The following is a 20,528-nucleotide window of genomic DNA, read 5'->3' as shown; positions in this document are numbered from 1 at the left end:
AATGAATAAAATTAAATTTTTATTTACTTTGAAAAATTAGTTCCACCGGTAATTAAAGTTACGAATCAACTCGTGGGTGCTCCAATTAATAGAAACGTCACAATTCAATGCTCAGTTGAAGCATCACCACGAGCAATGAATACGTGGTACAAAGAAAATGGTATGAAATTAAATTATTTAAACACTCTATTTTTTTATACATATAAATCAATTTAAAAACAATAAATATCAACAGGTGACAAATTATTGCCTGGTCCAAAATACATTATGACAGAATTTCAACAAAATGATTATTCATGGCAAATGAATTTAACTGTTATTAATTTAGAAAAAAAAAAAGATTTTGGTGGATATGTATGTGCATCAGTTAATGCACTTGGTAAAGCTGAAGCTGTTGTACGTTTACAAGGTAAGAAACAAAAAAAAAAAAAGCTAAAATTTAGTTTTTTTTACAATGTTTTTTCTTTTCAATAGAATTAGAATTAGTTGAGGAAACAACACCAGGATCAATACAAAAAAATCAAGATACAAAAGTACGTAAAAAAATTCAACATAATAAAAAAAAATTAAATCGTCGACCATATGATAATAATAATAACAACAATAATAATAATGACGATAATAATAATAATAATAACAATAACAATTATTTAAATGGTAATGATTATTTTGGAACAACTCAGATAATAAATGGTGGTGGTAGTACAAAAACAGGACATAAAACAGAAAGACCATTAATATCACCATCAATGTCACCACCATGGGTTGTATTAGCATCAAATTGTCAAAGATTATGTACTTCATTAGCAACAATATTTTTTATCATTTTATTAACAACATTTCATGCGTTATAAAAATATATAGCTATATTTAAAAAACAAAAAAAAACATGATAAATTATAAATGTATGAATTTATGTTTAATTTATTGTTATTCAGATAAATTTTATCGTCAAGTATATATATATTGATACACACAAACACATTAAACATATTTTTAAATAATTTTATTTTATATTCATTTATGACAATGAGATAATAATAATATGTCGAGTGGTATCATCAAAACAATAATGAACATTGAAAATTAAATTTTCAAGTATCATTATTATTAAATTGGCGTGTAATTAGGAAAATTCAATGCGGGCTTATATTAATAATAATATGTACGGGGCCCATATTGTATATTTAATTTTTTTTAAATAATTATTAATATTGTTAAATGATTTTTTTTCACTGATTAAATTTGAATGAAAATTTTTGAATAATTTTAAAAAGTTATTTTAAGGTCAATAATTTGATTGGCTAATTTGTAATATCATTATTAACCCAAATAATGATTTTAATGAATTAATGCTTTTATATTTCGAGCAGAAATATACAACAAAAAAAAAAATAAAACAAAGAATTTTTATAAATTAAAAAAATATGATAAATTAAAAAATATGTCTTAAATTTTTAAATGTCTTCCTTTTATTAATTATTTATAATAGAAATATATGGATATGGGGATTAATAGTACGTCTAGTTTAAATGAGGCTGTTTTGTTAAGTACTCAACATTAAAAATTAAAAAAATAAAAATTTTAATAAAAAACTTAAAATCAAACATAAAAATAAATATAATAACAATCAACTGGCAGCATCATGTCATTATATGTTAATTTTAAATTTAATTAAAAAAGAAAAAAATTAGTTATTCCATTTAGACCATAAAAATATAATATATGGTGTGGCACAGGAGTTACGACAATAAATAATATTAAAATAATAATAATAATAATAATGTTGAATCAAGTTTGAATGACTACACATCGAGCTAATAAAATGGCTTTGATAAATATTTATATATCATTTTATTTATATTAATAAGTAATAATACTAATAAGGTGCAGAAATTTTTGTTTATTTTATTTTACAAAAAAAAAGTAAATTGTAAAAATTGTAGAACATTTTTTAGCAAAAATATGTGCGTTCATCTGTGAGATGTATATATTTTTTTTTTTTTTCAATTAAAAATATATAATTAAAGTTGATAAAAAAATTAATTGCATGTGAAAAATTGAAAAATTCAATGGTGCATGTCGTGAAAAGATACTCATGTTAAAAAATTGTGGAAAAGTTTTAATTGTATATGTAAAATTTGTAAAAAACAAAAAAAAAAGTGAATTCAAAAGATAATTATGATACGAAATGTTTTTTGCTTTAAAGTCAGACTTTTTTGTTGATTAATTATTAATATATAAAAACGACACATATGAATTGCACAGGACCACGTTTGATGTCTGTATATATTGCTAAAAAAAATTAATAACAATAAAATGTAAATAAAAAAAAAAAACAAAATAAAGTTTGAGATAAAGGATAACTGAGAAAGACCATTGATGCTGAATTTTAGCTCAATGCGACCATACAGAATGTAGATTTTATAACGTGTAAAAACAAATTTTAAAAAACAAATCAAAAAATAAAATATATAGGTATATATAGGTATATAATTTGAGAAGCAGAAATAAACTTCGCAAAGCAACGAAAAATTGTCGACAGTAAACTTTTTTTTTTTTTTTTAATAATTCTACAAATTAATAAAGCGAAAGGAAAAAAAAATTAATAAATAAATTGGTATTTGAATACATATCTGTGCGACGATAAATAATATTTTTTTTTTTTTTTTTCATTTAAAAAAAAAAATAAATAAAAGTGTTTTAGCAATATAAGAAATTGTGAAATCAAAGATATGCAATAAATTAATAATTATAGTTATGTATCCATTGTTACTGATAAATAATAATAATATTAATAATACCGTTTATCTTTTATAAATAAATTTGTAAATAATCTGCCTTTGTTAGTGATTAAAATTATATTTAAAATATAAAACCAGGATGATGTAAAAAATTTTAAAAAAATCATGTACAACGATACAGTAACTATTAGTAATCAAGACAATAAAATGTTATTATCGATGTTATATCAATTTAATTATTTTAAATCCCAAAAAATGATGTTGAAAAAAAAAAAAAAACAAGTTCATTGTATAATCAAAATTTATTTACATAAAAAAAAAAAAATCATATATAATTATTGATTTTATTATCAAGAGAAAAAAAAAGAAATGATATTTTAATTTTTAGCAGTATGTTTTCGCTTGGCAGATTTAATTTTATCAGCCACTTTGATTGCTTGGTTTTCAATAATATCTTTGAGTTTCTCAACATGCAATTGATAATCAATAGATTCAGCATATGTATCTAATGATTGAATTTGTTCAACAGCAGAGAATGCTTTGTGGGCAGATGTAAGCATTCGTGTATAAGCACTGACTTGATTGGATGTAAGTATTGAAATTGCTGTACCAGGTAATCCAGCACGTCCTGTTCTACCAACACGATGAATATATCCCTTTATGTGCTTTGGAAGATCATACGAGACAACTAATTTAACACCAGCAATATCCACTCCTCTAGCCAAAGCATCGGAACTTATCAACCTGTTGATTAAATTTACATAAACATTAATCAATTCACAATTTTAATCTATTTAATATTTATTTTTTTCATGATACTTACACTTGAATTTGACCATTTTTAAATTTATCTAAAACTTCAGTACGTTGTTTTGGTGATAATTGGGCTGATAATTCATCAACAATAATATTTTTTTGAGATAATAATAAACCAACAAGTATTGCTAGTCTATGAGCAGATTCACCTGAATTTGTAAATACAAGAGTTTTTTCAATTTTATCCTCAGATGTTATTAATTTAACAAGTGCAACTGGTTTATATTCTGGTTGACATTCAACAGCACGCTCAGTTAATTCTTGTGGACTTGTATAACGACCAATAAAATCACCAACTTCTTTATCTAAATCAACATCCTCATCACGATCAGTTATAACAACTGATGTAAATAGAATTGGTTGAAAAAGACCAAGACGACTTAATTTTTCTGGATCTTGTGATAGTGTTGCACTGAATAATAATTTTTGAGCTGGTGGTATTTTACTGCATTTTAAAATATCGAAAAATTTATGTTAATTAAATCAATATGTTAAACAATGTAAATGTAAATTAACTTACCATGATTTTATATTTTTAATATTCAACAATGGTGGTGATCTATGTGGTTCTGGAATATATTTAAGCCATTCAGTTGTTCTATCAGCTTCATCAATTATTAAAAATTCCAAATTTAATAATGAAAAACCTTTTGTTTTTTCAATATGATCAACAAGTCTTCCAGGTGTTGCAATAACAATGTCAACTTTACTTATGTATTCTCCATTTTGAGCTATATAAAAATAAAACAATTATTATTAACAAAAATATTGATTAATTTAATTGAATAAACATACTTTTTTTAACAAGATTCATTTGTTCAGTTTCAAATGATACTGTTCCAGATACCAAACCAACTCTCAAATCAGTTGGTCCTGCATATGTTTGCATAACTTTAAATACTTGTAATGCCAATTCTTTAACTGGTAGCACCACCAAGCATCTCACTTCACGAACAAACCTCTGTTGTAATTGATCAATTATTGGTAAAACATATGCCAATGTTTTTCCTTAAATTAAAATATAAATTAATTAATCAATTTTTTTTTGTTTTAAAATTAGCAAGAATAATAATAATGATAATTGTTTTTATTGATAATTACCACTTCCAGTTGGAGCTGATACACATGTGTCTCTTGGCCAATATCCCATTTTACGATCATTTTTACATTTATTCATCCAATTTATTAGACTTTCTTGTACAGGAAATAATTTTTCAACTCCATTTAATTTTAATGTATTTATTAATTTAATATCTAATTTATCATCAAAATTATCCAATGACAAACCAGTACTCAAATTGGCTGATATTATTTCTGGATTTGCTAGCCATTTTGGTAATACTCTTTTAACTATTTGTCTTTTTTTATTTTGTGCAACACCAAGTACCATAAAATCATCATTTTTTATTTTTTTATCATCGTCATTATTTTCTAATGTTAATTTAATATCGCTAGCATCATTTTCAAGTTTTATTTTTTTTGTATCATCATTATCATCATTAATTGTATTATTTTTTAATGATAAGTTTTTCAAATTTTTATCAACAATTGATGTTTCATTAGTTTTAAATTTTTTTGATGTTTTTTCTTTGAGTTTTTTTCTTTCTTCAATTTTTTTAAATAATTCTGATAAATGATCTTGTGATTGATCTTTTGTTTTTTTATCATCCTCAACATTATCATCACCATCACATCTAGAAATAAAAATTATTATTGTTATTAAAAATAAGAGCTTTTTGATTAAATAAATATTTACAATTCAAGTATTTGTTTATTTACCTGTTAACAATAAATAATTCCATGTTTAATTTAATTTTTTTATAACCTAACACAAATAGATTCACGTGGTAAACATTGACAATTAATTATTAATTAAATTTTGATATAGTTTGTGTTGATACTGAAAATGGCGCTGACAATTACACAAACTATAGTTAAAAAAGATGGTGGAGTTTTTTTAGTACCTTTGGCAGACACCTTCTTTTTTGATCTCTTTTCGCTACGAGCTCGTCAATATGCAGAAGGTGTGTGTTAAAAGTTTATTAATTTTAAAACAATAATTGAATTATAAATAAACAATAAATAATATATATTTTATATTTAAATTACAGAAACAAAAGGAACCGATCCAATCCGTTCAAGTCTTCGGACGTAAAGTGAGTTATTATTTATTTAATAAATTATATGAGTAATGAACGCGTGTGTAACCTCCAATATGATGATGATATACCGCCAACCACATGATGGATAAAATATTAATGTGATATTTTTATTAATTTTTGTTTAATATAGAAAACTGCAACTGCAGTTGCTTATTGCAAACGTGGTCGTGGACTTTTGAAGGTCAATGGAAAACCACTTGAACAGTTTGAACCAAAGGTTCTCCAATATAAACTCCAGGAACCAATCCTTCTTCTTGGCAAAGAAAAGTTCGCTGGTGTTGACATGAGAGTTCGTGTCAATGGTGGTGGTCATGTAGCTCAAATTTATGCCATCAGACAAGCCATCTCCAAGGCACTTGTTGCTTACTACCAGAAATGTATGTATCATTTTTTAGCTTAAACAAAATAACAATTTGATAAATTATAGGTATTTATATTTTTTGTTCATTTATTTTTTCTACAGACGTTGATGAGGCATCCAAAAAGGAAGTCAAAGACATTCTCATCCAATACGATCGTACACTTCTTGTTGCTGATCCAAGAAGATGTGAACCAAAAAAATTCGGTGGTCCAGGTGCTCGTGCACGTTACCAAAAGTCATACCGTTAATCACGTTTTTTTTTGTATATTATTACATGCTTTGTCATGCGATTAAAATAAAAAATAATAAAAATTTAAAAAAAAATTGAATATTTAATTTGTTTATGTGTTTATTTACTTGAATTAATTTATTCAGTAGCATACTATCCTAGACTAGAATTGATTTTAATATTTTGTTTGTCAATTAAACAATCATTCAACTATTAGATACAACAATTGGCTTTAATTATTTAGCAATATATTATAAAGTTTAAATTATTTAAAAAAAAAAACTAGTCTATACAGTCATATAATGATAAGTTCATAAACAATGTGAAAAAAAAAAATTGAGTAATTGAATAAATTGACGTCATCAAAAATATAAAAAAAAAAAGATTTAGGCATTCTAACCTAGAACTACAGTGTATGTGTCATCTCCAATAATAAAAGAGGTCCAGAAGATAAAAACATCTGTCGTTTTTATTAATTAATTAATTAAGCTGGTGATAAGTAATGCTATAAAGTAATCATGAAGACAAGATTTGATACCTACGATCTTGTATGCTCTGTAGCAGAGCTACAAAGGTAATCCTTAATTAATTTTTTGTATTTATTATTTTTAAGAGGAAATTTATATTGATGAATATGAGTTTTTTTTTTAACCTAAACTAATTAATTAATCAATTTATTATATTTAAGATTAATTGGAATGAGAGTAAATCAAATTTATGATATTGATCATCGAACATATTTAATTCGTCTTCAAAGAAGTGAAGAAAAATGTGTGTTATTATTGGAATCTGGCAACAGAATTCATACAACAGCATTTGAATGGCCAAAAAATACAGCACCTTCAGGATTTTCCATGAAGGTAATTTATTATTAATTGCAAATTATATTATCTATAATTATTAAAAATATATATTTCAGATGAGAAAACATTTAAAAAATAAACGTCTCGAGTCAATGAAACAAATTGGTACTGATAGAATTGTTGATTTACAATTTGGAAGTGGTGAAGCAGCATATCATGTTATTTTAGAAGTTTATGATAGAGGAAATATTATATTAACTGATTATGAAATGACAACATTAAATATACTTCGTCCACATACTGAAGGTGATAAAATACGTTTTGCTGTTAGAGAAAAATATCCTGTTGATCGTGCTCATACAACAACAATGCCAGCACGTGAAATAATTGAAGAAAGAATTGCTCAAGCAAAACAAGGTGAAACATTAAAAAAAATATTAAATCCAATGGTTGAATTTGGTGCTGCATTAATTGATCATGTTTTGTTGAAAGCTGGTTTTGAGCAAGCTTGTAAAATTGGAAAAGGCTTTGTCATTGATAAAGATATGGATAAACTTATAGATGCTCTTGAAACAGCAGACAAAATATTAAAAGAAGCAAGTACCACCACATCAAAAGGTTTTATATTACAAAAAAAAGAATCAAAACCAAGTCAAAATGGAAAAGATGAATTTATCATGACAAGTATTGATTTTCATCCAATGATACTTGAACAATATAAAAATCATCCACACAAAGAATTTACAAGTTTTGATGCTGCTGTTGATGAATATTTTTCATTAATGGAAGGACAAAAATTAGATTTAAAAGCACTACAACAAGAACGTGATGCATTTAAAAAACTAGAAAATGTTAAAAAAGATCATGAACAACGTTTACTGAGTCTTGGTAAAAATCAAGAAATTGATAAAGAAAAAGCTGAATTAATAACAAGAAATCAATTGCTTGTTGATAATGCAATATTAGCTGTACAAAGTGCAATTGCAAATCAAATGGCATGGCCAGATATACAAGAATTAATAAATAATGCACAAAGTCGTGGTGATATAGTTGCAAAATCAATTAGTAAATTAAAATTAGAAACAAATCATATAACATTATTTTTAAATGATCCATATGCAAATATATCTGATGACAGTGATGATGATGATGATGATGATGAAAATAAAAATAAAAATAAACATCAAGGAATTGCATCAATGCTTGTTGATATTGATTTAGAACAAACAGCATATGGAAATGCAACAAAATATTATAATCAAAAACGTAGTGCAGCTAAAAAACAACAAAAAACACTTGAATCACAAGGTAAAGCATTTAAATCAGCTGAAAAAAAAACAAAACAAACATTAAAAGAAGTACAAACAATACACAGTATAAATAAAGCAAGAAAAGTATATTGGTTTGAAAAATTTTACTGGTTTATAACATCTGAAAATTATTTAGTTATTGGTGGTAGAGATCAACAACAAAATGAACTTATTGTTAAACGTTATTTACGTTCTGGTGATGTATATGTACATGCTGATTTATCTGGTGCAAGTTCACTTGTTATAAAAAATCATACAACAAGTGAACAAATACCACCAAAAAGTCTTGCTGAAGCTGGTACAATGGCCATTGCATACAGTGTTGCATGGGAAGCTAAAGTCATTGCTGGTGCATGGTGGGTACATCATGATCAAGTATCAAAAACAGCACCAACTGGTGAATATTTAACAACTGGATCATTTATGATACGTGGTAAAAAAAATTATTTACCACCATGTCAACTTGTAATGGGTCTTGGATTTTTATTTAGACTTGAAGATAGTTTTATTGAAAAACATAAAGATGAAAGACGAGTTAAGACAGTTGAAGAAGATGGTATTTCAAATGTAAATATAAATACACAAGAAGATGATGATAATGATGAAGAAATTAAAATACAAAGTGATAGTGGTGAAGATGAAGATGATGATGATAAAAGTGAAATTAAATTGGAAGAAATTAAAGAAGAAAATGATGATGATGATAAATCATTATTTCCAGATACACAAATTAAACTTGATTTATCAGGACCAAAAATGAAAATTATTGTTGACAATAAAAATTCACTTGATAACAAAAAAAATACTAATAAAGATGATGATGATGATACTGTTATTTATCTAGGTGATGGTAAACCAATAAAAATTGAAGCAAAAAAATCAAGTGTATCAAATGAAAAACCAGTAAAAGCTATGCAAAAAAATGAAATTGAAAATAAAAAACAACAACAACAAAAAGAAACAAGTGGTTTAAAAAGAGGACAAAAAGGAAGACTTAAGAAAATGAAAGAAAAATATAAAGATCAAGATGAAGAAGATAGAAAATTATTAATGGAAGTATTAAAATCTGATGGTGCTGCCAAAGAAGTTAAAAGAAAAAAAAATAAAAATTTACCACAAAAACAACAAGTAATTAAAAAGAAAGGACCAATTCCACAAAAACAAGTTGATAATAATGAAGGTGGTGGTGGTGGTGCTGAAATTGATGATGATATTGGACCAGCACCTGATATTGATATGCTTGATCAATTAACTGGTAAACCATTTGAGGATGATGAATTATTATTTGCAGTACCAGTAATTGCACCTTATAATACTGTATTAAATTATAAATTTAAAGTTAAATTAATGCCTGGTACTGGTAAACGTGGTAGAGCTGCTAAAACAGCAATTGCTGTATTTTTAAAAGACAAAACAATAACACCAAGAGAAAAAGATCTTTTAAAAGCAGTTAAAGATGAAACAATTGCCAGAAATATACCAGGAAAAGTTAAAATAAGTGCACCACAAATACAGAAACTTAGAAAATAAATTATTCATCCAAGTGATTTAATTTATTAAATTAATTTTTATTTTTTATTATTTTAGCAAAAATACAGTAAACAAGAGAAAAAAAAAGAGTAACGATATTTCTTATAAAAAAATAGTTGTGTAAATACTGTTCAACAGTTAGAATAAATTCAAAAATATCATTTAAATTTTTATTTTTTAATTTACCTAACAGTTCATCTATCACTATTTAATTTTTTTGTCATTTACAAAAATATAATTGTGACATTTGTTACAGCAGCAGACTTTTTGTCTATACATCTTTCAAATAACAATTTATAATATCATTAAATTATTGTCTCAATATTTTTAACAGACACAATATATGTATTTAATGATTTTATTCATCAAACATGTCTTCATCAGATGAATTATTTTTTTCAACAGGTTTCTTTTTACGAGTTGTTACTTTTTTAACAGCAACTTTACGTGTTCTTGTTGCCTTTGGCAAAATCACTTCTGGCTCAAAATCATCATCATCATCAGCATCACTGTTATTTTTAACAACTTTTTGTCTGACTTTTCTTACAGTTTGTTTTCGTGCAACAACTTCTGGTGTTTTTTTATCTAACTTTGGAATTTTATTTTTCTTTTTTGTAATAACAATGTCAAATTCGGTATCTGAATCATCATCAATTGACTCCAATATTTTTCTCATATCCTTAAGTTTTTCACGTTTTTTATCAACAACAATTCCAGCACAACTGTCATCAAGTAAAGATGACACTGGTGGAGATGATGGTGTACTTGGAACTTTTGGTCTTCTTGTTGATGCTGGTGTTGTTGGTGTAATTGGAATTCTTGGTCTTCTTGTTGACGGTGTTGTTGTTGTTGATGATGATGGTGGTGGTGGTGGTGATGATGGTGTAACTGGAACTCTTGGTCTTCTTAATGATGATGATGATGATGATGATGATGGTGTAGTTGGAAGTTTTGGTCTTCTTGATGATAACAATGGTGCTGGTGGTGGGGATAATGGTGTACTTGGACTTGTATCTAGTCTGGCTCTTGGACTCTTTCGTCTGCTTGATGTACCAGCTGTTTTTTTAGTTTTCTTTAAAGTAACATCAGGTTGAGTTGTTACATTATTTTTACTACCACCATCATTAAATATCAATGGTCCATCAACTTTGTATCCTAATTTTTTAATACCACTAACAAGTATATCACGAAATTGATCATAATCAGGTGTATCATTAAATTCTAATTGAGCAAGTAAATCCATATATTTAATTATTGTTGATGGTACATCATCATCACCAAAACATTCTTTTAAAAAAATTTTAAGATTATCAAATGCTTTTTCTTTGAGTTTTTGTACAGATGATGGATCTTTTAAATTTTTTTCCCATGGCAAAGAACCAGCAAGCCACTGAATAATATTATAAGCCAATATTTCAAAATCACTTCTCATTGTTGGTATACCAAAATGTGCATCACGACTTGTATATTCAATAGTACCATTGTGAGCTTTTTTAGGATCAAGCTTGTAGTCTGTTTTAGTTGTGTAATGTGATGCAAGACCAAAATCAACAAGATAAACTTGATTTGAATTTTTAATATCCAACAAAAGATTTGCACCTTTGATATCAGCATGTATATATGTTCTATTGTGAATATACTCAAGTACATCAATTATTTGAATTGCTATTTTATACACAGTATGTTCAGAAAATTTACGATTATTTTCTAAAAATAATTTCCATAAATCAGTACCATAACGATCCATAACAACAAATCTATATTTTGTTCCTTTGTAATCATGACTTCCAGATCCATTAAATTTTGGCATTCCAAGACCTGATAGCTTCTTTTCTTTTCTCCAAGTTTCAACTATAAATATCAACAACAATTATTAGCATTTATTTATTAGAAATGTATTTTTATTAAGCTTATTAAAACTTACTGTCATCTGGCTTGCAATTTCTCATATAAAAATGCATTTCAACAAACAATGGTCCATTACCATGTGGTTCCTGATAAAATACAAATAATACAAAAATTAACTTTACAATTATTTTTTTCAATTATTAAATAATAATTACAATTTTTATAACTGCTGGATATTCTTTTGGTAATTTTCCTGAGTATGGTGCAGCTAAAATAAATAAACAAAAATTAATAAAATTAAAAAAATACAAGGGTAAAAGTACTTGATAAAAATAATTACCAGAATATATTTCTCCAAAGCCACCAACTCCAATGGATTTACCGATGATCCATTGTTTTTTTGCCATATCAGTTAATACTTCACCGGCATTTATTGGATCTGGCATTTTATATCCATTTGCTCCTTTTTTACCTGGACCCTTTTTACCGCCCTTGGCAGCCATTATTCGAGGTTATAAAATAAACAAATCCCGGTAATAATAATTTTGCAATAGCCACTTGTTGAATTAAATTCAACAATATAATTAAATCATGAATTTTTCAATTGGCGAATCGGCCAGCCTTATCTTTATTATTCGAAATATTTAACTTGAATTTGTGTGTCAAAAAAAATTGATAACAAAATTTTTGTATGTGTAAAAAAACAGAAAAAAATAATAATCACACATACACACACACACAGATAAAATTCCGCGCAAACTGTTGAATTCAAAATATAAATTTTATATGTAGTAATTTTTAAATTTTAAATGTCCCCAGAATAAATACGCAAGCGCAGATGTTTATTAAAAGGAAAAAAAAAAATGAAAGAGAGAGATATAAAAAAAAACAATTTATTTAAAAAACGGTTTTACATGTGAAAAAAAAAAACAACAGCTGTTGCAAAAGTGGAAGTAGGGTAGTAAAAAAAGCTGCAAGGGTATTTTTCCCTCCAATTATTTGTGTGTATATGTGTGTATGTGTAACTACCCCATTGTAATGCCAAACAATTGTGTATTTTTATGTTTATTCTATATAAATATATAATATAGCCAAAAACAGGCACAAACATGTTTAAAACCAAGAGGGTTTGACATCAAGCAACATCATAACCGTCAAGCCATTTACTCATTTTTATTTACTCATCATATATTATTTATTTAAAAAAATAAAAAATAGAGCAACAGTTGTGTGCAGTGAATATAGTGATATATAATAATATTAATTAGTTTTAATTGAAAATAATTTGTTTTTATTTACGTTGTTGTTGGTATGATTATTTATTTTTTTATTTATTTATTTATGTGTCATGCAAACACAAGCCGGTTGTTTTTTTATTTAAATAATAATAATAATTTATATTGAATTATTTGGAATATTTAAAGAAAATAAAATAATAAATAATATTTATATTAAATGGCACAAACGGAGTCATTAATGATTGATACTGACAGTGGAATTGCAAATGGTACTAATGATGAAGCAATTCAAGATAGAAATCAATTTGAAGATAATAATGATGAACCGATACATATATTTGAACAACAAAAAACACCAAATCATAATATTAAATCAATGAATAATTCAATATTTAATACAATCTCAAAACTTGTTAATCCACCAGCCAAGGTATTTATTAATTACCTAATTTGTTTTAATAATGAAATCAAGATTTAATTTATTATATGATTATTGTTTTGTTATTATTTTAGGTACCAGAAATTCAAGATTTTACAATTGTCAAGCCAATAAGTCGTGGTGCATTTGGTAAAGTGTTTCTTGGATATAAAAAAACAAATACTGAAAAAGTATATGCAATAAAAGTTATGAAAAAAAATGAAATGATACATAAAAATATGGCATCACAAGTTGTTATTGAAAGAAATGCATTGGCAATAACCAGAAGTCCATATTGTGTACAATTATTTTATTCATTACAATCATTAACATGTGTTTATCTTGTTATGGAATATATGGTTGGTGGTGATTTAAAAAGTTTACTTGGTTATTTCGGTTACATGGAAGAATCAATGGCTAGTTTTTATATTGGTGAAGTTTGTTTAGCACTTGAATATTTGCATTCACATGGTATTGTACATCGTGATATTAAACCAGATAATATGTTGTTATCACGTGAAGGACATGTTAAATTAACTGATTTTGGATTGAGTAGAATATCAACACTACATCGTGATCTTGAAATATCTGATTTAGTTAATTGTACACCAAGTTTATGTGCCAGAACACCTGGACAATTATTATCATTAACATCACATTTATCATTTGGTTCTGCTGGACGTTCAGCATGTGATGCAAATATTATTGATACAAGTGATGATGATAATGATGATTCAAATAAATTAGCACCAGCATTAATTAAAAATCAACATGGCTCAATTAATTCATTAATATTATCACCATTACCAAATCAATCAATTGGTAAAACATCACGTATGTCTGGTTTAACATTATTTCAATCACCACCAGAACAAAAATTAACAACTCGTAATAATAATAATAATAATAATAATGATAATACTGATGATGATGATGATGATGATGATGATAATGATGTTGATGATGATGATGTTGTTGATGATGATGATGAATGTAGTAGAGATAGTTTATTAAGTACATGTAGTTATCATACATGTGATACATCATCAATTAAAAAATCAGATGATTCAAGTAAAGATAGTAAAACAACAACAACAAATAGTGATGAATCAACAATTGAAGAAATAATATTAAAAAATGATAAAATAATAATTGATGATACTAGTCCAGTTAGTACATGTACTAAAAGAATACGTGGTACTAAAAGAAAACGTGTTAATAATTTATCTAATACAACTGGTTTAACACGTGAAATAAATTTAATGGAAATTGAAAAAGATAGAACACCAAAAAGACTAAATCGTGGTACAATATTTGGATCTAAAAAAAGTCTAAATAATCATGATACAAATATTGATATTAATAATAAAAAAAGCTATTTATTAAAATTAAAAAATAATAAACATTTATTATTAAATGATATGAATAATCGTGTTGCATTTAGTACACCAGTAACAATTATTAAAAGTGATGGTAATCATGATTATCTTAATATAAATAATCACATAAATAACAGTTTAAATTCATGTAAATCAACACGTTTTGAATTTCCAATGTCAAATATAACACCAACAACAAGACCAACAACAACAACAACACCAATAACTGGACACAGTATATCACCAATTAAAACACCAGCAGCATCTGATGCATCATATACACCATATCGTACACCAAAAAGTGTAAGACGTGGTGGTGGTGGTGGTATACAAGGTAATGCTAATCGTTCTGATGATCGTATACTTGGTACACCAGATTATCTTGCACCAGAATTATTATTAAGACAAGGACATGGTCCAGCTGTTGATTGGTGGGCACTTGGTGTTTGTTTGTATGAATTTTGTACTGGTATACCACCATTTAATGATGATACACCACAAGCTGTATTTGATAATATATTATCACGTGATGTTGCATGGCCAGAAGGTGATGAATCATTATCAAAAAATGCCATTGATACTATTGATTCATTATTAACACTTGATCAAAGTTTACGTCCATCAGCAAAAGATGTTAGAGTTATGGAATTTTTTAATAATTTTCCATGGAATGATCCAACAAAAGCAACTCCACCTTTTATACCACAACCAGATGATAATTATGATACTTGTTATTTTCAAGGTAATTTAATTTAAAACTTTTTATTATTAGGTATATATTTTTTATTATTTATATTTTTACTTATATTTATATTTATTTTTATTTTTAGCTCGAAATATACTGCAAGATCTGAAAGTGAGTAGTTGTGAAAATTGATAATTAATTTTCTCTTGGCTACTTTTTAAGTTGCATTTTACATAATCATTTTTAAGTATTTACCAAGTGTATATTAATATAATTAAAACAATATTATAATTAATTCAAATGATTATCATCAGATAATTTTAAAATATTTTATTAATTTTATTTTATTTATTGATGAAAAAAAAAAAAAAAATGCAGTATTTTGATGAATTTTTAAAATTATTTTTCGCTTTATGTATTATCAATTATTATTGTTTAAACAATCATGTAAAAAATTAAATTATTCTTTTTTTTTTTTTTCTTTAAATGTAATTATTATTATTAATTAAAATAATAATATAATAATGATTTTTTTTTGTTTTACATACATTATATTATTAACTACGGTCGGTAGTTTATCTAAGATTTTTTGAAATCCATGGAATAAAATGAGTAACTCTTGTGTATACACCTGGATATTGACCTTTACCACAACCAATTCCCCAACTAACAATACCAACTTGTGTCCATCTTCCATCATTGACCATCAATGGTCCACCACTATCACCTGAGCATGAATCTTTTGCTGCTCTTCCAGCACAAAGAAAACTATCAACAATTCCACCAGGTGCAGCTGTACCATATTTTTCTTTACATTCAGAATTTGTCCATACTGGTATAGCAACTTCTTGAAGTATTGCTGGTTGAGGTCCACTCTCTCGTAATGAACCCCAGCCAATAACTGTTGCCACCTTTCCATGATACAATTGTGAACCAGCTGGTAAACATATTGGTCGTACACGTTCAGTAAATTGTACTGGTTCACTTAGTGTCAATACAGCAACATCATTATAAAGTGTTCTAACATCAAAACCTTTATGTCTAACAACTCGTCTAACACGTTTTTCAATATGTACAACTTCATTATTTGTCTTGATATTATAATCACCAAGACGAACAGTAAGTCTTGCAACATCCCAAGAATTCATATGTGCAACACAATGAGCAGCTGTTAAAATATGTACATTATCAATAAGTGAACCACCACATACTTGTCTACCAGCATTAAATAATGCAGCAATCCATGGCCATTCACCTGGATCAGCATTTTGTCCACCGACAATTCTTTCTTGATCTTGATCACCATTTTTAGCTCCACATTCAGATATATCAATTGATGATGATAATGATGATGTTGTTGTACTTGTATATACTGGTTTTGGTGTTGTTGCACCAGGCCACCAACCAGGTTTTTTAGTTGGCCAAGTTGTTGAAATTGGTCTTTTAGTTGTTGTTGATGTTGTTGTTGGTGATGTTGTTTTTTTTGTTGTTGTTGATATTATTGTTATTGGTTTTGATGTTATAAAAGTTGGTGGTTTTGTTGAAAATGGTGCATGTGTTGGTAGAGGTGGTATTGTATTATCTGGTGAATGTGTTGGTAATGGTGGTGGCCAAGAACCAGGTCCAACTGCTTGTTGTGATATTCCAATTATTTCTTTTTTATTTGATTCTTCAGGTTCCTATTTATTTTTTTATATTATTATTATTATTATTATTATTATTATTTATATATTGATATATTACCTGTGGTTCTTCAACAATAATTACTGGATCTTCAATTGGTTTTGATGATGATGATGATACTGATGGACAACAAATACCAAATGCTAATCCATTGTTACCAGTGTAACTACATGTACTTGAAAAACCAAGTACCCAACCATCAAGATCACTAAGATCTGGTGTTTTAAAATATGGATAGCATTGTTTAAATGTTGTACAATTACCTTTTTCACCTTTTGATGTTAAACAAAAACCACTTGGTTTTGAATTTTCAGCCCATGGTATTGCGCGTTCATCACGAATATTTGGTAAAATTTCAGCTAAATTATTTTGAAAAAAAAAATAAATTTAATCATTAAAAATCAAGTCTTTATTTATAGAAAAATTTCTAAATCTCTTGGATTAGAATGCCACGGAATTTTACGCATATTTATTTATTTATTTATTTTATTATACAAGAAAAAGTGGTAAAGTGGTGGTCGTTGTTATTGCAAGCATTGTGTATTGTGTACGCGATAGAAATGCATGATTTGAATATGTGAAAATAAAGACCTGATTATTTATTTATGGATAATGAAATTGAAAGAATTTTAAACTTACCTTCAACAACAATGGTGTCATCAATATCATCAATATCATCAATAACAGCAAATATATATTTTATATTTATTAAAAAAAATAATAATATATATTTCATTGTCAACATTTTTTTTTATTTTCACTATTTGCACATTTGTAAGTCGAAAAAAACAACGAAACCAAAATAAACAAACCAAAATTAAAAACGGTATTTTATATTGGTATAATAATTGTCACCAACTTGATGATTTCTCGATGGTTGACCACCAACTAAACCGTCCAACAAGTATTTCGCGAACTTATAACGGGCTTACCCTACTCCAGCAAAATCTTCTTGAGTATATTTTTTTATTATTTTTCCCCACTATCAATTTTTCTTCTGATTTATCTTTTTTTTTTATACTTAATCATTATTGTTAAAAAAATAAAATTTAATTATTTCAAATGAGACAAATAAAATCAAATATTATTTTTTGCCATCTATATAAATGTCATTAAAAAATAGTTAAATTATGTGTTGAAAAAATTATGAGAGTATAAAATCATTGACAACTTGGTGGTGAAAAAAAAAAAAAAAAAAAAAAAAAAACATTAAATAAGTAAATAATGAATGAAAATTAAAATAGAAATAATAAAAAATTTGTGCGTCATCAAGTTTCCTATACAAATAATTGACCTTGAAAGGAAAAAAAAAAGATTCTTTCAACGGCCATGAACTTGTCCAGTAAAATTGTATTGCCACAAGTGAGATTGTTACTCATTATCTTTACCCTGTGATTTTTGCCCAGTAGTAATTTTCTCTATCATCAAACATGTTTTATTATTTATTATTATTATCAAATTTAAATTATAAAAATAATTACTTCAACTTGTTATTGAATACATATTATATCGATGATTTTTTTTTCTCTGATAAAATAACAACAAAAAAAAAAGCTTCTATTTTTATTTTATTTTATTTAGAAGAAACAATTTTAGTGATTTACATTGTAATCTTGGAGTGCATATATATAAAATAGCAATTTTTTTGTTGAAAAAAAAATTAAAGATTGTAATGATCCAGAGGAAAAGAAGTTTTGCGTGTTTGATATTTTTTTTTTGTTTATAAATACGATAGTGCGTGTGTTTGTTGGTGAGGGTCTGATTATGGTTTTCAAGCAAGCAGCAAGTTCCATATAACTAACCGGGTGGTACAAACGATCAAGGGAGCAAACCACTACTCCAGGAATACAACCACCAGCTACATGCAACTCGTCAAACCGGACTCATTCCTGCCCAAAAATACCAACTGTATTTTTTTATATTTTTTTCTTATCTTTTTGCAAATGTTTTAACAAATAATTTTTACATTATTGGTTTGACCAAAGTATACATAACGCCTCAAAGGCAAATGACCCAAGATTTTTACTTGAATAAGTTTGAGTGGTAAAAAAATATTTAAATGACTGATTGTCGAGTCATCGAAAAATATTTATGGAGTTACAATTTACAAACTGGTTCACTTAAATCAATGCGGGCTGTATACTACCTTAGAGTTATTTATATTATAATTTTACGGAGGCGGACAACTTGTATTTGGTGATAAAAAATAAGAGCTCACAGAAGATTCAAATAAAATATTGAATACAAAGAAATCAAATTACAAAGTATAAATGAATTCATATTACGGCGAAATGGAAAAATTATTGATGACAAAATTACAATGGTAATTATTGTACCCCAATTTGACAATTGAAAAAAAAAAAAAACAGTTTTGTCGATATATTTTTTCAAGTATGCTTTCAACTCTAATATTATTGTTGTAAATAAATAAACTTGCGGATCCAAATTTTATTTTAAAACTCTTTTCGTTATAAATGTTTTTTTTTACCATCTATCATTTGAATTGAGAATTTGAACTCGTAAATCTTTTTCATTTATATTATTCAAATTTTTTTTTTCTACTACTATGTTTAATATTTATAAGTTTATTCTCATTTTTTTCAATGATGGGTATAGATAGCCATTAATAACATCATAGTCGCAAATTGAAACTATATTCAATTAATTTGTCGTCGTCTCCTGTATAACGGACTTTTATAATTTTTTAAAAATCTACTATAATAGTCCATTGTTAACGACCTCTGAAATTGTTTCAAGGAAAATATATATATATATTTAAATATTGCGATATTGATAAATGTATATTTGTATTGTGATAAAATAAACGACAGTACAGAACCCGAATGACAGTCGTAAAAATGTTAATGTTAGTATGGTCAAGTCCTGAAGGGTTTTAGGTAACAGGAATTTCTTTACGACTTGTCGAGAAAAGAAAAAATATACAAAATTTAAGGCTGAAAAATATTTACATGTCATTGCACTTAAATGTGTCTTGGACTCTTGGTTCACCAGGATAACGATCATAATATTTATCATGAAGGTTTTACGATACTCTTTCTTTTTTTTTTCACAAATTAATATTTTCAAGCTTGAAATAATTTGTAGATCGTAGAGTAGAAATACATAATAATATCTTGATAAAAAAATTATTTTTTTGATCTACAAAATTTAATTGTGAATATTAAAATAAAAAAAAAAAAAAAAAAAATTCAAGGTCAATGGACCGATCAAGGTCAGCAACCTCAAGTCATCAACACGTTATTGTATTTTTTTTTAACTTAATATTTTTTATTTAACCTTCATCCGTCTTAATTCTCCTCCC

The 20,528-nt window shown here is 26.4% G+C and overlaps 7 protein-coding genes across 8 annotated transcripts in view; 4 read left to right on the top strand and 3 right to left on the bottom strand.

Moving 5' to 3' along the window:
* The window catches only part of LOC122860559 (lachesin), a 32,718-nt gene extending 31,314 nt beyond the window's left edge, over positions 1-1,404 (top strand). Inside the window, exons 7-9 of one of the 2 annotated variants that reach the window (XM_044164418.1) lie at positions 41-160; positions 236-409; positions 475-1,404. In XM_044164418.1, coding sequence (XP_044020353.1) covers positions 41-160; positions 236-409; positions 475-854 — 674 coding nt within the window. In that variant the 3' untranslated portion in view covers positions 855-1,404. The remainder of the gene's footprint in view (positions 1-40; positions 161-235; positions 410-474) is intronic. The other variant, XM_044164419.1, reaches the window with a different exon arrangement.
* A 1,627-nt stretch (positions 1,405-3,031) lies between these two features.
* LOC122860557 (probable ATP-dependent RNA helicase Dbp73D) lies at positions 3,032-5,467 on the bottom strand. Its single transcript, XM_044164416.1, has 6 exons — positions 5,340-5,467; positions 4,662-5,254; positions 4,356-4,568; positions 4,081-4,291; positions 3,568-4,005; positions 3,032-3,488 (listed from the first exon to the last, which is right to left on the bottom strand). The coding sequence occupies exons 1-6, from the start codon at positions 5,360-5,362 to the stop codon at positions 3,122-3,124; spliced, it is 1,845 nt and encodes a 614-aa protein (XP_044020351.1). The 5' UTR covers positions 5,363-5,467; the 3' UTR covers positions 3,032-3,121.
* A 25-nt stretch (positions 5,468-5,492) lies between these two features.
* Positions 5,493-6,412, top strand: LOC122860558 (40S ribosomal protein S16). Its single transcript, XM_044164417.1, has 4 exons — positions 5,493-5,584; positions 5,672-5,716; positions 5,853-6,099; positions 6,186-6,412. The coding sequence occupies exons 1-4, from the start codon at positions 5,576-5,578 to the stop codon at positions 6,329-6,331; spliced, it is 447 nt and encodes a 148-aa protein (XP_044020352.1). The 5' UTR covers positions 5,493-5,575; the 3' UTR covers positions 6,332-6,412.
* A 288-nt stretch (positions 6,413-6,700) lies between these two features.
* Positions 6,701-10,123, top strand: LOC122860553 (nuclear export mediator factor NEMF homolog). The gene is made up of 3 exons (XM_044164412.1): positions 6,701-6,886; positions 7,001-7,172; positions 7,232-10,123. Exons 1-3 carry the CDS (start codon positions 6,831-6,833, stop codon positions 9,953-9,955), a joined length of 2,952 nt encoding a protein of 983 aa, XP_044020347.1. The 5' UTR covers positions 6,701-6,830; the 3' UTR covers positions 9,956-10,123.
* A 186-nt stretch (positions 10,124-10,309) lies between these two features.
* On the bottom strand, positions 10,310-12,529 carry LOC122860555 (serine/threonine-protein kinase VRK1-like). Its single transcript, XM_044164414.1, has 4 exons — positions 12,144-12,529; positions 12,019-12,071; positions 11,880-11,949; positions 10,310-11,806 (listed from the first exon to the last, which is right to left on the bottom strand). The coding sequence occupies exons 1-4, from the start codon at positions 12,304-12,306 to the stop codon at positions 10,314-10,316; spliced, it is 1,779 nt and encodes a 592-aa protein (XP_044020349.1). The 5' UTR covers positions 12,307-12,529; the 3' UTR covers positions 10,310-10,313.
* A 184-nt stretch (positions 12,530-12,713) lies between these two features.
* On the top strand, positions 12,714-16,243 carry LOC122860554 (serine/threonine-protein kinase greatwall). The gene is made up of 3 exons (XM_044164413.1): positions 12,714-13,471; positions 13,555-15,580; positions 15,669-16,243. The coding sequence occupies exons 1-3, from the start codon at positions 13,259-13,261 to the stop codon at positions 15,713-15,715; spliced, it is 2,286 nt and encodes a 761-aa protein (XP_044020348.1). The 5' UTR covers positions 12,714-13,258; the 3' UTR covers positions 15,716-16,243.
* LOC122860556 (clotting factor B-like) lies at positions 16,004-18,112 on the bottom strand. Its single transcript, XM_044164415.1, has 3 exons — positions 17,846-18,112; positions 17,267-17,565; positions 16,004-17,202 (listed from the first exon to the last, which is right to left on the bottom strand). The coding sequence occupies exons 1-3, from the start codon at positions 17,949-17,951 to the stop codon at positions 16,099-16,101; spliced, it is 1,509 nt and encodes a 502-aa protein (XP_044020350.1). The 5' UTR covers positions 17,952-18,112; the 3' UTR covers positions 16,004-16,098.
* Between the last annotated feature and the right edge of the window lie 2,416 nt (positions 18,113-20,528).

Source organism: Aphidius gifuensis, linkage group LG1, assembly GCF_014905175.1.
Source record: "Aphidius gifuensis isolate YNYX2018 linkage group LG1, ASM1490517v1, whole genome shotgun sequence".
Taxonomy (NCBI): domain Eukaryota; kingdom Metazoa; phylum Arthropoda; class Insecta; order Hymenoptera; family Braconidae; genus Aphidius; species Aphidius gifuensis.
The sequence above is the reverse complement of the archived record's forward strand: the minus strand, read 5'-3'. Positions and strand labels throughout refer to the sequence as shown.

What these genes read in the sequence shown, in the direction of transcription:
- LOC122860555 (XM_044164414.1), bottom strand. Translation starts at nt 12,306, where the DNA reads ATGGCTGCCAAGGGCGGTAAAAAGGGTCCAGGTAAAAAAGGAGCAAAT. An exon ending in ATCCAGCAGTTATAAAAATT is followed by an intron (nt 11,950 to 12,018) that starts GTAATTATTATT and finishes GTATTTTATCAG; the next exon opens with GAACCACATGGTAATGGACC. An exon ending in AAATTGCAAGCCAGATGACA is followed by an intron (nt 11,807 to 11,879) that starts GTAAGTTTTAAT and finishes TGATATTTATAG; the next exon opens with TTGAAACTTGGAGAAAAGAA.
- LOC122860557 (XM_044164416.1), bottom strand. Translation starts at nt 5,362, where the DNA reads ATGGAATTATTTATTGTTAACAG. An exon ending in GAATTATTTATTGTTAACAG is followed by an intron (nt 5,255 to 5,339) that starts GTAAATAAACAA and finishes TTTTATTTCTAG; the next exon opens with ATGTGATGGTGATGATAATG. An exon ending in ATTAAAAATATAAAATCATG is followed by an intron (nt 4,006 to 4,080) that starts GTAAGTTAATTT and finishes TTTAAAATGCAG; the next exon opens with TAAAATACCACCAGCTCAAA.
- LOC122860553 (XM_044164412.1), top strand. Translation starts at nt 6,831, where the DNA reads ATGAAGACAAGATTTGATACCTACGATCTTGTATGCTCTGTAGCAGAG. An exon ending in TCTGTAGCAGAGCTACAAAG is followed by an intron (nt 6,887 to 7,000) that starts GTAATCCTTAAT and finishes ATTATATTTAAG; the next exon opens with ATTAATTGGAATGAGAGTAA. An exon ending in CTTCAGGATTTTCCATGAAG is followed by an intron (nt 7,173 to 7,231) that starts GTAATTTATTAT and finishes TATATATTTCAG; the next exon opens with ATGAGAAAACATTTAAAAAA.
- LOC122860558 (XM_044164417.1), top strand. An exon ending in TTCAAGTCTTCGGACGTAAA is followed by an intron (nt 5,717 to 5,852) that starts GTGAGTTATTAT and finishes TGTTTAATATAG; the next exon opens with AAAACTGCAACTGCAGTTGC. An exon ending in TGTTGCTTACTACCAGAAAT is followed by an intron (nt 6,100 to 6,185) that starts GTATGTATCATT and finishes TTTTTTCTACAG; the next exon opens with ACGTTGATGAGGCATCCAAA.
- LOC122860556 (XM_044164415.1), bottom strand. Translation starts at nt 17,951, where the DNA reads ATGTTGACAATGAAATATATATTATTATTTTTTTTAATAAATATAAAA. An exon ending in TGACACCATTGTTGTTGAAG is followed by an intron (nt 17,566 to 17,845) that starts GTAAGTTTAAAA and finishes AAAATAATTTAG; the next exon opens with CTGAAATTTTACCAAATATT. An exon ending in TTATTGTTGAAGAACCACAG is followed by an intron (nt 17,203 to 17,266) that starts GTAATATATCAA and finishes AAAAATAAATAG; the next exon opens with GAACCTGAAGAATCAAATAA.
- LOC122860554 (XM_044164413.1), top strand. Translation starts at nt 13,259, where the DNA reads ATGGCACAAACGGAGTCATTAATGATTGATACTGACAGTGGAATTGCA. An exon ending in TTGTTAATCCACCAGCCAAG is followed by an intron (nt 13,472 to 13,554) that starts GTATTTATTAAT and finishes TTATTATTTTAG; the next exon opens with GTACCAGAAATTCAAGATTT. An exon ending in TGATACTTGTTATTTTCAAG is followed by an intron (nt 15,581 to 15,668) that starts GTAATTTAATTT and finishes TTTTATTTTTAG; the next exon opens with CTCGAAATATACTGCAAGAT.